Source organism: Atta colombica, unplaced genomic scaffold (assembly GCF_001594045.1).
Source record: "Atta colombica isolate Treedump-2 unplaced genomic scaffold, Acol1.0 scaffold156, whole genome shotgun sequence".
NCBI lineage: Eukaryota > Metazoa > Arthropoda > Insecta > Hymenoptera > Formicidae > Atta > Atta colombica.
The window spans coordinates 376,493-391,919 of record NW_017259246.1 but is presented as its reverse complement, the minus strand read 5'-3'; the positions used below and the strand labels follow the sequence as shown (position 1 = coordinate 391,919).

Here is a 15,427-nt window from a genome sequence, read left to right as displayed (position 1 = left end):
TATATATATATATATATATATGATATATAAAAAAAAGTGATATATAAAATGATATATAAAATGAAAATGATATAATACAAGTGATATAATACATATATATATTTAGGATGCAATTCATAATCAGTGCAATTCATAATTCTTATATTTAAAATCGTCTTAGGATGTCATAAGCCAATCAGAGCTGTTTTATTATCTTAAGATATTATTTGAAACGGTTTTGTGAAATAAGAAGAATAGACTATGAATATCAGCCTCCCATTTTCATAGGAAATCAGTGAAAGACTAACGAGTATTCGCATTCCTTTTAGGTGGTGACGTTCCTCAATTCAATCTATAAGCTATTCGATGCTCGCATCGAGTGCTACGATGTCTACAAAGTGGAGACTATCGGAGACTCCTACATGGTCGCTTCTGGTCTGCCCGTTAGAAATGGTAAAAGTACGAAACATCCCCCAGCTCTGCATGTTGTCTTGAAGCATGCAATTTTGGAACAGTGATAAGCACTTCCTTTCCTCCCGGATTCTTCGTGCATATAAATTCTTTAGTTTCTGAATGAATAAAATATAAATGTTTTCTTTCCAGTCAGCAAATCTGTTGAAAATAAATTTTGTCAAATGCTTGCTACAAATTTTATCGATAAAAAGACACCAAATTTGATACAAATTCTATTATATCTTGCTGAAAACAAATTATCAACAAAACCGTACAAGTTTGCTGAAATTTGACAGCAAATTGACGGTAAGATCAGATCTTTGCTTGATTTTTGCCGACAATTTCCTGATAATTATATCAGTAAACTTTCGGCAAAACATATGAAACTTAATATGTGGTCATTGATGACAATTTGCTGAAATTTTCGATCAAATTTGTCAGTAATTTGTCAGTAATTTTTAAGTTAATTACTAATATTCCACTAACTAAATTTTTTGCATTCTACATTTCAATGTTTGCTGTTTTTTCGGATTTCGTTCCTCACTTAATATCTCTTCACTCGCGATTTCGTGTCTTTCTCAGGTGATAAGCATGTGTCAGAGATCGCCACAATGGCATTAGATCTGCTGGCGGCTTCGTCCGTATTCCAGGTGCCCAAACGTCCTGGTGAACGGTTGCAAATAAGAAGCGGAGCCCATACTGGACCTGTCGTGGCCGGTATCGTTGGCAGCAAAATGCCTCGTTATTGCCTCTTTGGTGACACCGTAAACACTGCAAGTCGCATGGAATCGACTGGCGAAGGTATAAATAAAATTAACTATCAATGGAAAAATAATTCTTCGCATTTTTCATCTTCTTCATATTGATTTCAGCGATATTATTCTTCATATTATATCTTCCACTTAATGTATTTTTTTCTTTCCATATTTCAATGTATTGATTAATTCTTTTTGCTGTTTCATTAAAGCTCTGCGAATTCACATCAGCTTAGAGATGAAAAAAGCTCTTGATGCGGTGGGCGGTTTCAAAATCGAACACCGTGGCCTTGTCGATGTAAAGGTATATTTTAATTCTTTATTTATAACAAAGGAAAATATATAAAATCCAACGCAGTTATTTGTGCGTAAATTATTGTGTATATTTATAATAATTAATATGCATTAGTCAATAAAATGCATCATGACAACAATCATATGTGCGTTTGATTGATTAATGTATATATTATTGTATATAGTATTATTGTATATAGTATTGTAAATACGCACAAATACTCTTTGCACAAATACTACAGAAATTTAATACCGGCCAATACTGAAAGATAATAATTACTTATTTTAAGTATTAAGAATATTGTTGTTCAGTACTTTTAATGCTCTAATAAATATAAGTATCAATTACTGTCTTTTAATAATAAATTGGCCAGTATTACATTTCTGTAAGGTAAGCGTTGGCTTTTAAAGATTTCTTGCATGGTTTTGAATTTTATTCTAAAACCTTAACTTCTTTGATTTTCTTTATATAAATCAATTATTATGATATATTTAGACTTTTCCTCAATCCATCCTCCTTTTCTCAAAAATATCAATTAATAGATAATTTATTTTTTCTTTATCATTAATTTTTGATTAATCTCTTTTATCATGTGTTTCATTTTTGATTGCTCTTTTCGCAGGGCAAGGGCCTCATGGATACGTACTGGTTGGAGTGCAAGGACGGTGGTATCGCACGCGCCGCCGAGCTCGACCTACCGTCATTCTTCGAAGATGTACGACCAGTCTTCATGCGGCGCCTGCGTGAGGAAGGTACCCTCTGATGCGAGCCATATTCCCGCCGGGACCTTTGGTATCTGAACCGACGCCCGAATCCATGCATCGTCCGGCTGTCCCAGCCGAATTTGATCGACCATCTGAAACGACCGGGTCAGGGCCGCAAGAACCGGTTGTCTCATCCGAATCTGCATATCACGCCCGTCAAGATACCACCGCAGTCACAATCCAGCATCGAATCCCAGGATTCGGGCACCTACGAATGCACCCGTTCAACTACTCCCTGTCCACCGAGTTACTCGCCCGCAAGTCAACGCAGTCGTTACTCACAGCCGAATCTACCGACTCTGCTGATCTCGTACGACCGGCGATCGGGCGGTTCGCCAGACCGTCGCATCCGTATGTCGCAGCCCACCCTCAATTCCAGCCTGAGCGGCATCAATTCGTTCAATTTCAGCATGCACCGTGGCAGCGGTGGAGGCCGTCTATCCTATACAAGTCTACGTGCTACTTCGGGCGACAACAGTATCAACGAGGAAGAGAGGCTATCGACACCAAATGTGCATGCTCTGGGTGGCAGCGGAAGTCCCCGTGGCAGTTTGACGATGGAACGAAGCTCGTCGCGACTTTCGCAGCCGGACATCCGTCGGTTTGCCTTGCGACATGATAAGCGCGAGCGATTGTCGCAGCCCACTCTCGTCACCGGCGACTATTATCCTGGTCGGACGCAACAGCGACTGTCCCAACCGTGTCTCAGTAGCGGTATCGGAATGCATTCACCCTCGCCGCCACCTTATCCTCTTAAACATAAGAGATTCGGGCCTGCTATCCTACAGGTAAGCCAGCGCGATCGTCTCTCGCAGCTGGACATCGGAGCTAAATATCGAAATATCAAAGATCTGGGTGGTAGTGCCGCTCAGGTGAAGTTCAATCGCGATCGGTTCTCGATACCGGAGTTAGAGACGCAAAACGACCTGCGATTGATCGCCGGCACGCCCAAACAACGCTTCAGCTTAGACAGTCAGTTGACGAAGCAGCGTTTCAGTCTAGACAGTCAAGACAGCTGTAAGTCGCGGCTGCTACCAATCGCCAGTTCGCCGATTTTCGAGCATCAGCAAATGAAGACCGAGGAGCTCATGGGGTTGACATCTGACAGACTAAAGAGTCCTACCTGCGAAGGTCTGCAAAGCGTTATTGTAGCGAGCACGTCCCCGATCTTTCCACCCGGTGAAAGACGATTTCTCGCGCCGGATTTCCCATTCACGGACAGAAAACCGTCGAAATCACCGTCGCCACCCAAATCAGAAATCATTCCATTCGGGAAGACCGGGCGCGGTGGTAAACCACCGCCGATTCCGATGCGGGAGAGGATGTCGGTGCCGGAGATCAGAAACTCAAGCTTACGTCGGTTGCTGGATCCACCTGTCCGACAACGGCATAGTATCGCCGGCAACTTAAGGCAATCGCTGTTGTCACCGGTGAAGTTGCCAGAGTTCAGCATCAGTGCTAGCAGCAGGAAATCACCGCGATACTCGATCGATGACGCGCTCGAGAAGCTGAAGAGAATCGAGAAAGAAGAGAATAGACGAAATCAAGAGACGAGCGAGAACAAGAAGCAGGAAGATAAGGAACAGGATCAGCAACAACAGGAAAAAGAGCCGAAGCACATTCAACGGCATTATTCGTACACGTACGAGACGCCCGGCAGTGACGAAAGCGGCAGCGTTTCGACGCTTGGCAAGCTAAGCGTGGGAGGCACGCCGAAGCGCAAGTTCCTGGAGAGCAATTTCGACGAGAACGAGCAGGTGATCACGACGGTGATCGAAACGGAGATACCGATGATCTTGCCAAGCACACCCGGCAAGTATGCGAAGAAGGCGCAGGCATACTCGAGTGAGACACCCAAATGGATCCGAAAGTATCTGGAGAACGAGAATTCTCCGAAGGTGGGCAGAAAACCCTCTGTCGGTAATCAGCAGATCATCAGGTCGAATCGCAGGAGTAGCCGCAGAAAGAGCTCGCTGGAATCGATCGAGACAATGACGAAGAAGCCAGAGGAGAAGATCCGCTCCAAGTCCGCTAGTTGCGAGGAGAGGACTAAGGACATTACAGAGCAGAAGGGCGTAAGGGAGACCTACGTGAGAATCGTGCCATCCAATAATGCCCAACAGGAGAATAGGTATGAGGTTGGCGTGGAAACTACCGCGACCTCGTGGACGAAAACTGATAGTAAGGGTCTTTACGGTGATGATACCGATACGGATGATTCCACATCGATCTAAATGAAGAGAGATGATGTCATCGCCACGAGAAATGAAATCTGGTTCATAAGATCGCTTTGATTGCTGTTGTTACGATTTAGATTTTGAAGAAACGAAGAGAATTCAATTATTTTGATTAACGAATCTTGGAAAAAGCGGAAAATGTATTACAAACATACAGATTTTTTACTATTTAAAAAAATTTCAATGGCAGTTTACATCGTTGTAAAAATTTACATTAATAATGAAAATGGAGTGATTATTCAGATTTTAAAATTTTAAACGGATGTTTCGGTCACCACAAGATTAATAATACATTGGCCCATTATCGTTTTCACAGATACATCAATTAGTACGACTAATTAAATATAATCATTTAATATCAATTTGTTTGAATAATTAATTATTCAACAAATATACTCAACAAAAATTCAAAAAATTCTAGAAGAAAAATCCTCCATTATTATTTTACGGACTTTTAAATTTTCGATTTGAAAATTTTCATATGAATTTCCATATAAATGAGAGTGCGAAATCTTAATGAAAATCTTAAATCAAAATATTACCGTTGTGTAAAATTTAGTATGACGAAAATTTTTCAGTTTAAATTTACATTGCTATGTTAGACAGTGAAGGGAGATCTACTGCATGTATCTCAAATCAGTGAAACAAAAATAGTATAAGTCAGACCATACATCGTGATCAAGGCAGACACGAGGAAGATTGATGCAAAGAAAACATAACAGATGATCTCGAACAAAGATATTTTGTACTTAAATGAGCTGCACTCGACGTTTCGTCTGACGGGATCGGAACCAGAAATAAAAAATCGAATGCAGAACACCTATTTTTGCACGAACAGAGGACCACGATACAAGCGATACTCCGCATGCGTTCAGCCTAAATGATACTCAGATCTATGCTTCACGATTCCGAAATAATTTTGTATATATCTCGAATGTTCAAGAGGGAAACCAGGAAAGATATAGGGCGATCGAAAAGACTCGCGATGTCAAAAAATTTTCTTCTCATTCCTCGTCCAAGTTAGATCTCGGGTTTTCGATCCACGTCCGTTCCAATCGTTTCCAAACAATCGCGTAAGACCGTTCGATCGTTCTGCACAAAATGTATATTTTGTGCACTATTTTTATCAAGCTTGTAGGGACTAAGTGTAAAGACAGTTACCTTGTACATACATCAATGGGGAGTTATAATATACTGCTGGATGTCGATATAATATACTGCTGTTACAATTGAATCTGTGAAATCATTTGATGTTCTTCAACATACTTTTCATTTCTCATCCGAGATATTCTTCGTTTGCAAAAACCGTGTCGAATTTCCGGAATTACATCGTATTGTTAATCGTGAAATCAATTTTTTAGGATAATATATAACACGCGCGAGCGAATGTTCGTTTTTGATGATACTAGTCATTAATACGATTTTACGATCGGATATGTATAGGGTGCCTTTGATAAAATCATCTTTACAGATTTAATTAATAATTAATAGAAAGATAGAATATATTCTTATAATATATATTCTTCTGATATTAATGATTTTTTTATCCGAGTAATTATCTTATTTTATTATTTCTAAATTAATAATTAAATATTAATTAGCATTTATAAAGCTCTAATTTCTTTAAATGATCTATAAAGCTCTAACTTCTTTAAATAATTTCATTAATATCTTAAAGTTTCTATTCTAATTTGTAAGTTTCTAACTTTTATTTTTCGTTAATCGCGTTTGTCGCACATCATTTACAAATTAGAAAAAAAATTTTTTTATAGAAAAAATTATTTATTAATATGTTAAATCTTGAGTTTTCTTATATATTTATATAATATACTCACAGGCCCCCGACGCATTTATAATCCATTTTTATTTCAAGATAATCTTAAGTAATGACTCAAGATGCTAATACCATTTCATTGATTCATCTTAACATTTTAACATTGTACCTAAGACAGTCTTAAATACCTATAAGAATCAATTATGAATACTGGCCATAATCTATTGAAATGTTAATTTTTCTTATTTGATATTATTTTTTTTAATTTCTTGGCAATATCTTTCTCTCAGTTTTTTCAAGAAAAATATTAGAAATAAATTATACTTAAGCATCCTGTATGTACATGCGTAATCTTTCCGCAAATATTTCGAACGCGAATGTATATGTGAACGTTGAGTAGTTATTATTTCTTTTAGCAGTATGTCATTTTACTCCTATATACTATATGTATGGCATTTAATACACGAGTAAAGATGTCAAATATTAGTCGAAATATGTATAGAGTATATCTTATACATTATACCTTGTAAAAAATGTGCCCTCTGTGTACATCCGATTATATATAGATCGAAATATATAATCCATTGTTATAGCCTGAAAGAATTTTTTAAATCGTTCGATCTTATCATTCATCTCTTTACATCGCTATTTACATATCAAAATTCTTTTGTCATAATTTTCTTACGGTTCAGTTTCTTTTTCATTTATTAAAATCAAGAAATGCTTGTGTTCTTAATAATTTTCTGAAAATCATCATGCTTTATTATAAAAGAATATTCCAAAGAAAAACACAATGACATCATCAAAATTCCTTTCTATAGTGAAATTATTACAAGATGCAAATTCTACAAGCCGTAGAATTTCGATACTTATCAATATACAATCCCAGATAGCACAAAATTATTCTATAAAATATTCTTATAAAATACATATGTTCAGAATATTTTAATCGAATATCCTACATAGAATATTTATTTAGTTAAATTCATATTCATAATAAAAAGAACATTCATAGAATGTTCTTCTGGGTCGCATTTCAAAAGTTTATTTCGAATAAAAGAATTCTAAGTATTTTTATATATGGGCCTGATCTTGTCCACTAAGGTTAAACTGGTACTTGATAATAACGTAGTATATCAGGTATTATAATATACCAGGTACTATATTGTATAGAGCACTGCTTTACTATACAATAGCGTCTGATATATTATCACGCTTAATAGATCTTCAGCTGAATCTCGAGGAAAAACATTTCCAGGAAACATTAGGTAAGTTGCACTTAAAATATATATAGCAGCAAGAAATCTCAATATATATAGCAGCAAGAAATCTCAATCTTTATAAATATTATTATAATTTGCAAATATATTCTGGGCTTAATGTAAAAGGAGAAATCATCAATATAATTGATAGGAAGTTAAACGCTACATCCAGTAGGTAATTGGATGAGCACTTGCTGTTATTGTATTCTTTTAAATCATCCAATCAGAATTTTAGACTTAGAAGAATACATCAATAGCAGAAAGAGCTCTCTCAACTATTGAGCTGAACGCAATCCGTTTGTAGAATGTGATTTTAAAATTTATCTCGTTAATGTTTTTTTATACATTGTTTATAAATTGTTAATTATTGTTAATTAAAAAATTTTGTTAATTAAAAAATATATACAACACAATATTACGTTAAATAGCTATGCACAATAGAAATAGTTTAGTAAAATTAAATGTCTCAATAAACGTTTGAGCAATTGTATATATGTATATATAAATTGTGCATTAATATGACAAAGAAAATATGTGTGCGTGTACCATAAAAAATTTATTATATACATTAAACAAATAATGTATATATATTATTTATATTGTCAATACTAAAAGTCTATATACGTAAAGTAAATTATAGATTTCTTAAAATCTATAGTTAATGTTACAAATAATTATAGATTTTCAATATTGACAATGTAAATATTGACACGGCTAATATAATCTAAAATTCTAAAATTTATATCTAAGATTGCATCAATGTTACTTTGATTTTGAGCGAGATTTAAAACTCTATCTCTCGGCATTAACTAAACTCTTTCTCATGACATTAAAAAAAAAAAGTCAAAGTAATGTTGGTGCAAGGCGTAAATAAATTATTTCTCAGAGAACATTATAACATCTTAAAGACATCTAAAGGAAGTCGCAAATGTTTTTTATAAGACATCTAAAAGCTGCCACAAATAAAACATCTAAAAGACGTAAGTCATGATTTAAGATATCTAAATATCATTTGATAAAAAATATGTTTTAAATGTGTTTTAAACAGTTTAGTGCTTAATTGATGTTTTTAATATGTTTTTTTTTATAATATTGTTTAAAGCATATTTGAAGCATTAAAAACATATTTCAGAAAAAACACAATACATTTTATTCTTAAAAAAAGAAAAAAAAGACATTAGTCTTTACCAACTATGCTAAATATAGAGCGTCTGAAACATTCCCTAGATAAAATAGATCATAACATATCTTAAAAATACCTTTATGATCATATCACATATTTTAAGATGTCTTAAAATATGACTTTTTTGAGGCTTCTAAGCCATATTGAAATCATGACATCAGAAATGACATGTTAATTTTTATCACATGCTATTTATAAATAAAAACAATTTGGATTCGTAAAAAATGATAAATATTTTTATTCAATGCGTAGTCTATTTTCACTTACACATACTTTTTATCATTTTTTACGATTATTTACTATCAGGGAAAATAAACACTTTTCGTCCATTTTTACATATGTTTTAACGCGATCATCATTTTGTTTTATCCAAATTGTCTTTATACACAACAAAAATTAACATGCCATTTCTCGTTTCTGACGTCACAATTTCAATATGACTGTGATAACTATTTAGAAGAATACTCTTATTTAAGATGTCTTAAAGTTTTCGGACATCTTTAAGATGTCTTAATGTTGTCTGGGATCCTTATCATGTGCATAAGATTAGGCAGACATATGAAAATATGTAGAATATAGAACATTGTATAAAATATTTTATGTGTGTTCATAGTGTATTATATATCAACAGTTGTATTACTAGAATATACTATATGAACATATTATTAATATTTGCAGTATTTTTAATACATCTACAGAATGTAAAAATGTTCTTAATAAATATTTATAGAATGTTCGTATGCTATCTGGGGTTGACTGTAACTTGACTGTAAATGCAGCCTCTCGTAATCACGATTGCAAATGAGTAATTGGCATAAAAGTTTTCCTAGCTAGACATAATGCACCATCAGATAACATATTTATTGTGAAGACGGTGCTCTTTGAGACATGGCATTGAACAGAAACGATTGGCGTTATACTCGAAAGGCACCTTATCAGTCATATCGATGGCGCATTGGAAGCATCGCGACATCACAGTGTATCCTTCACTCAACATCCGGTTCTGTACGATCAAAGCTCTCTACAAGACAAAGAGAAAGAAACAATCAGATAAACCATTCCAATGAGAACCAAATTTAAACTATTAACAAAATACACTTTCAATATTTCCTATAACATGCTTAACCTTTTCTTTATCGCTAAGATTAAGAAACTTCTGCTTCTCGTTTTCTTCCTGCTTCTTCAATTCGAATTCCTTCCTCTTAACTTTTTCCTTAAAACGTTTCAATTTACGCTGCTGTCTTTTCTTTTCCGTTTCTGCTTGTTCTATCTCATCAGAGAGCGGCCCAGGTATTTGAGACTGTTAAGCATCAAAATACATATGTAAAAACCATTGTTTAGATATTATTAATGTAACATTCTGAATAATACTTTTTGATAATTGAACTTGTCCGGGTTAGCTTCCATAAATCTTCTAAACGCATTTCTAGTTTTTTTATCGTTTGCAGCAGCATATGGTGTCTGCAGTTTTTTATTCTTATTGCAAGGATCAGATCCGATTTCTAGCAGCAACCTATTAACAAATCAAATTATATAACTCAAGATTTCGTTAAAAATATAAAATTTATTCAATAATAATAATAAGATGTACGCACCATACTTGCTCGCAATGTCCACCAAGTGCCGCCAAATGCAGCATTGTATTGCCATCCTCATTGGTATCGTTAACCAATTTCGTTACGTCATTCGTGCTTACGAGAGTATTGTTGGACATGACGCAACTGTCTGTGACATCTTTCTTGTTTTGCTCCTCTTCGCACTCCTTAATTTTGGCTAACAAGGTATCAATAACTGCTGATAACAGATCGTTATCGCCCCGCTTACAGGCAGTCCATAATTTGATCTTAGCATCCGACAGCACTTCATTGTTCATCTGATCTAAAAATAATGTAACATAATACATTAAAATGAAAATATGTATTAATGTATTTTTCATTTTCTCTTAATTTTAACATAAAAATCTTTATATTATTTTAACTGTATCATTTAAACTGTAAACATTTTCTCTTTTTGAAAAAAGATTATAATTTTGATACATAGAAAAACTTTGTTTATCTGCACTCCACTTATATGAACAAATTCGTTCTAAACTTTTAATTGAGCTCTTATTATCCGAATTATGGATGTGTAGTTCAGATAATAAGAGTTCGAAGTGTTCAACTTCAGTTATCTGAATGTCAGCTCCAAAATTATTGAAACTAATAATTAGGTATTATAGAAGAAAGAACTAGTAAATCTCTATTACCTGAAACATTCGGAACTGTCTTGTCTTCTGGCATATGCTCTGATAAACAGAGTTCTACTGTATCTATTAAAAAATGAGACTTACTATCCTTCTTGACTTTCTTTTTCTGTCGATGAGCTTTCTTGTTTTTCATGTATCTCGGCACAGTATCTTGAAACGGTTGTAAATTTGCCCTAAATGACACCTCAAAATTTTCTTCAATTAAAGGAACGTCCATTGAAAAATTTGGATCTATTTCGGACTCAGAGGACGATTGAGCTAATTTAATAATTATATCTGTAAAATAGTAAATCTTTCTTTTTAATCTAACATACAAATATAAGTGGAATAATATAAACATAATTTTATGCAAATATTATTTTTAATAATAATCACAGCATATCTTGTGGAGAACCCTAATTAAAAAAGGAGAATCTTAATTACTCATATTTCAAATTAATAATATGAACCTGGCAGTGGCCGATTTGGACTTTTCCTCGGCTTCGCCCTATCTATATGTGAACGAGAATTCCGGTGTTGCTTCTCTGGAGTAGATTGCGCAGGTGTCTTAATGTTATCCTGCGGATTACTGAGATTACTGGCATTAGAATTGTACTCCGTAGCAATTTCTCCTTCAGGTATTTCACTCATGATCTCCGGTTTCGAAACCTTCTTCCGTACGGGCTGTCGCGGAGAGTTGGGGAAACAGTCCGTGAAATCCGCCGCAGAGCCTAAAATATGACATTACAAAAATGAATTGTTCGATACAGATTGAATATAAATTAAGTTGAGATTGTGAACAACTATTTCATTATTATTATTATTATTATTATTATTATTATTATTATTACTATTATTATTATTATTATTTACCATAAATCTCCATGGTACTCAAAATATCGTATACCCTCTTGACTTCTCTAAACGTTGCTCTTCGAGTAGGGAATGGCAGTGGTCTTATTCTAAAATCGTTCTTATCTAAAGGTGGATTCTTGCCACCGAAGAGCACCGTACGATTGTGTGGACCGACTGCTCGGTACAAAATAGCTGCTGAATTGTTGATGTGCATCGACCATGACTCCAATATCTCTTGTACATGCTAGAATCGTTACATCAGCTTGCAACTTGTCAGTTTAATTGGTTATTAAATAACTCATTAATCTCTAGCGAGATGTATAAACAGAATGTACCTGAATAAGCGATGCTTCGTTATATCTTCGCAAACTTGCACCAGCGCTTTTCGCGTGATTACCATTTGTACGAGAATTTTGAGCGAAGCCTTGTTTTGCTCGCACGGTATAAGAATGGAAGGTCTTGTGCACGATAGGCTCACCATCTGCGATACACCAAAGCGGGTGAATATAACAATTGTGCACATCATCAAAATATTCTTAAGAATAGTGCATACCCTGAAATACTGCCGCAGCGAAGTGTCCACCACCGACCATGATGACCGTCCATTTGGACTTTCTGCCGCTATCCAGTGCCTGAGCAATCATCTCGGTGTCTTTTTCGGGAATGTCCTAAAACGTAATTGCATATCTCCCGATCTGGCAAGTACAGAGCACGCCAAGCGACTCTAACAAAGTAATCAATTTTCAAAATGATACTTCGTGTGCAAGCATATACTTTCCAAGCATACGTAATAGTAGACTTGTTCTTTTTAGCTAAACTTTTTGCAGCGTTTACTTTTTCTCTTTTTTTCTTTATGTTGCGTTGGAAAAAAAGAAGGAAAAATGAACGGTGCAACAAGTTCAGCTGAAAAGAATAGACTAATGAATAATAGTGCATAAGTTTGCATCACTTTAATTGATGACAATCCTGCTAATGATAACAAACACACCTTTTTATGATGCAGCAAACACCGGTAGATACTAAATATATTGCCATCATCGTTCTCGAAAAACACCTTGGTGTGACGACTTGCGACAACCTGTAGCTTCCGCTCCTTGGACATTTCCTCGTTGTACTCCGTGTCCGAAATGTCTGACTCGATTGCCTTCCCGCGTCTTTCTGACGTCTTTCTGGATCTGCCAAGTCCAGTCTTACTTGATGACTCGTTCTTGGTTTGTTCATTAGATGAAATCCCAGTCTCCGAAGTACCAGCATCGTCATCGTTCTCGGACTCTACCTCACTACCAGACAGGCTAGACATGTCGCCTATAAAATTCCCACATGCCTAATTGTTTTTGCACCATCTTAAAGCTCGCTGTACTTCATCTCAGACTGTACCTTCACCGGCCAACTTATTGAAATTGTCTTCACTAATTGACTTCAAACCATTCAGATGTTGCTTCAGATTGTAACGATGCCAATCCAGCTTGTAGTGGAGTCTCTGTTGCACCTTATCCTCAAATTCGGTATTACAATAGGAACAACACAAAGAATCGGATACCACCAGCTCGCATATTATCTGCTCACTGTCAGGCAGTACTGCGAAGCAGAGGTAATAAGATTGGTATGAGAACTATACTCCATATGTGAAATCTTGTTAAACTATTGACTATTTCCTATTTTTCTCATGCATATTGAAAAATTAAAAACGACCTGCTATTTTTTTAGGATAATCTCAACAAAAAATAATATTCAACTTCCCTTAATTTGTACAATTAAGTTTTATCTTTGTAACGGCCCAAGAAAGAGATCCAATGTAATTAATTTCCTGATTAATATCACATCAACTGATTATATTAAAGATATGAACTCAAGGTTTTCACTGGTAATCTTTAGACTCTACATATAGCGATATTATTATATTATATATTTTTAATATAACTGTGAATTCTAGGAAATAAAATATTAATGTAAAAAAAAATTCTCATACCAATCTTATTATAACAACACGTCAAATGAAATTAAATCATAATATTAAATCAAAATATATGTTTTCATAATTTTAAATAAAATTTAAACAATCGAGACATAAACATTTTAAGCTATGCATATCATTTTCTTCACTCTGCATCCAAAGCCTTTAAACCTTTAAACCGATAAGCATAATTGTTTTAAGACAGTATCTAAAAATATATTATCTCCTATAAGAAAGAGATAACAAAAAAGGTCATACAATCTAATGTTTTAAATAAGTATAAATATTTACACAAATTTTTTCCTATTGACAATTGACAATATAAAAACAGATGCATACAATAGTACAGTACACAATAAACACATTTTATTTAATTAACTATTATTAAATGATATCTACTCTCAGTAATTGTTTCAAGAGAAACAGTTACGCTTCTCTAGAACTTGCTGAGTGTCCTTCGTGCCTTGACAAATGTCACATATGTGAGCTATCCTTTCTAGCTGCACCTTCTGCTCCCAATGAACGTTCATCTGAACGTTCATCTCGCTCTAAATGCGGAGCTCTATTCTGACCTCAGTGGAAAATAAATAAACATACGTTTCTCGCATTTCTGCGTCTTGTTATACATTCACAAATCAGGCTCACAGCTCTGAACTCACCGTAAGTCGACGGTGACTGCATGCACCGTGCAACCTTAATTCCCTTGGTAATCCGGCCGAAGTCATCCTGATTGTGGATCTTGTACAACTGATTTGCCGTTTTCGCGGCCTCAGTCATGACTTCGCCAGACGAACACGTCTCATTCGCCATCGTGAGAAAAGATCGTCGAAAAACAAGGGCAGAAAACGATGGATGAGATAAGAATTCGTGAACGATACAGTATACACAATGCGTACTGACCGTTTCGTCGCCTTCGCTTTACAACTTGCGCATGCTTGCGCAAGTCCCTCGCGATTGCGCACGATTGCGTTATCGCCGCGTCGTGCGCCAACATGTCGCCGTCGGGCGGAACATTTGAACGAGATAAGAAATATACATGAAGTGCGAATGTATATTCAATGTTTATTGAATAGCATTTCGTTCTCGCGAATGCGGGAAAACATGCGTATACAGCGATAATATTAATAAGACGCAGCTTACACAACTACAAATATCCATTCTTTTTTTAACATTCCTGTTTTAATCGTTTAAAAAATAAAATATTCTTTTAGCGTAATTTGTGTTACGTTATTTCTGCGATAATCGGAAAGGACGAGGCTTTTATCGCATGATAAACCTCTGGGAATTATCTTATTCTAGTTCGTATTATGTAACTTCTATATAATAATAAATGTATCACTTTTTGCCCACCCTAATGTTTGTAAAGTGTTTTGTAATTTTTATAAATGTTTATAATTAAAAGTCGTAGTTTCGCTTAATATTTGCTTATATCAATATTTGAAAAATTGAAATTGTAATAGATTCATAATTTAAGTCTAATATTTATTGAAATAATTTAAATATAAATATAGGCGAATGGTCCTCAGAAACGTGTTTTTCTTCGTATATTCTTAGCTGCCAATGAGAAAGACTTCAATCATTTTTGTAACATTCAGAATGACGCATTGAATATGAAATATAATATTACTCATAGCCTCACGTTTCTGCTATTTATATTCATTCTTATATAAGCAATATATGTATATATATATA

The 15,427-nt window shown here is 34.8% G+C and overlaps 2 protein-coding genes across 2 annotated transcripts in view; one reads left to right on the top strand and one right to left on the bottom strand.

Moving 5' to 3' along the window:
• The window catches only part of LOC108685755, a 39,329-nt gene extending 34,717 nt beyond the window's left edge, over positions 1 to 4,612 (top strand). Inside the window, exons 12-16 of the mRNA XM_018190716.1 lie at positions 309 to 432; positions 1,015 to 1,233; positions 1,400 to 1,491; positions 2,105 to 2,231; positions 2,355 to 4,612. Of these exons, the coding sequence (XP_018046205.1) occupies positions 309 to 432; positions 1,015 to 1,233; positions 1,400 to 1,491; positions 2,105 to 2,231; positions 2,355 to 4,480 (2,688 nt within the window). The 3' untranslated portion in view covers positions 4,481 to 4,612. The remainder of the gene's footprint in view (positions 1 to 308; positions 433 to 1,014; positions 1,234 to 1,399; positions 1,492 to 2,104; positions 2,232 to 2,354) is intronic.
• A 4,443-nt stretch (positions 4,613 to 9,055) lies between these two features.
• Positions 9,056 to 14,612, bottom strand: LOC108685770 (ankyrin repeat and zinc finger domain-containing protein 1-like). Its single transcript, XM_018190731.1, has 12 exons — positions 14,395 to 14,612; positions 13,159 to 13,359; positions 12,770 to 13,086; positions 12,335 to 12,449; positions 12,117 to 12,262; positions 11,800 to 12,025; positions 11,397 to 11,657; positions 11,032 to 11,223; positions 10,298 to 10,580; positions 10,074 to 10,215; positions 9,829 to 10,002; positions 9,056 to 9,723 (listed from the first exon to the last, which is right to left on the bottom strand). The coding sequence occupies exons 1-12, from the start codon at positions 14,543 to 14,545 to the stop codon at positions 9,550 to 9,552; spliced, it is 2,382 nt and encodes a 793-aa protein (XP_018046220.1). The 5' UTR covers positions 14,546 to 14,612; the 3' UTR covers positions 9,056 to 9,549.
• Positions 14,613 to 15,427: the final 815 nt, after the last annotated feature.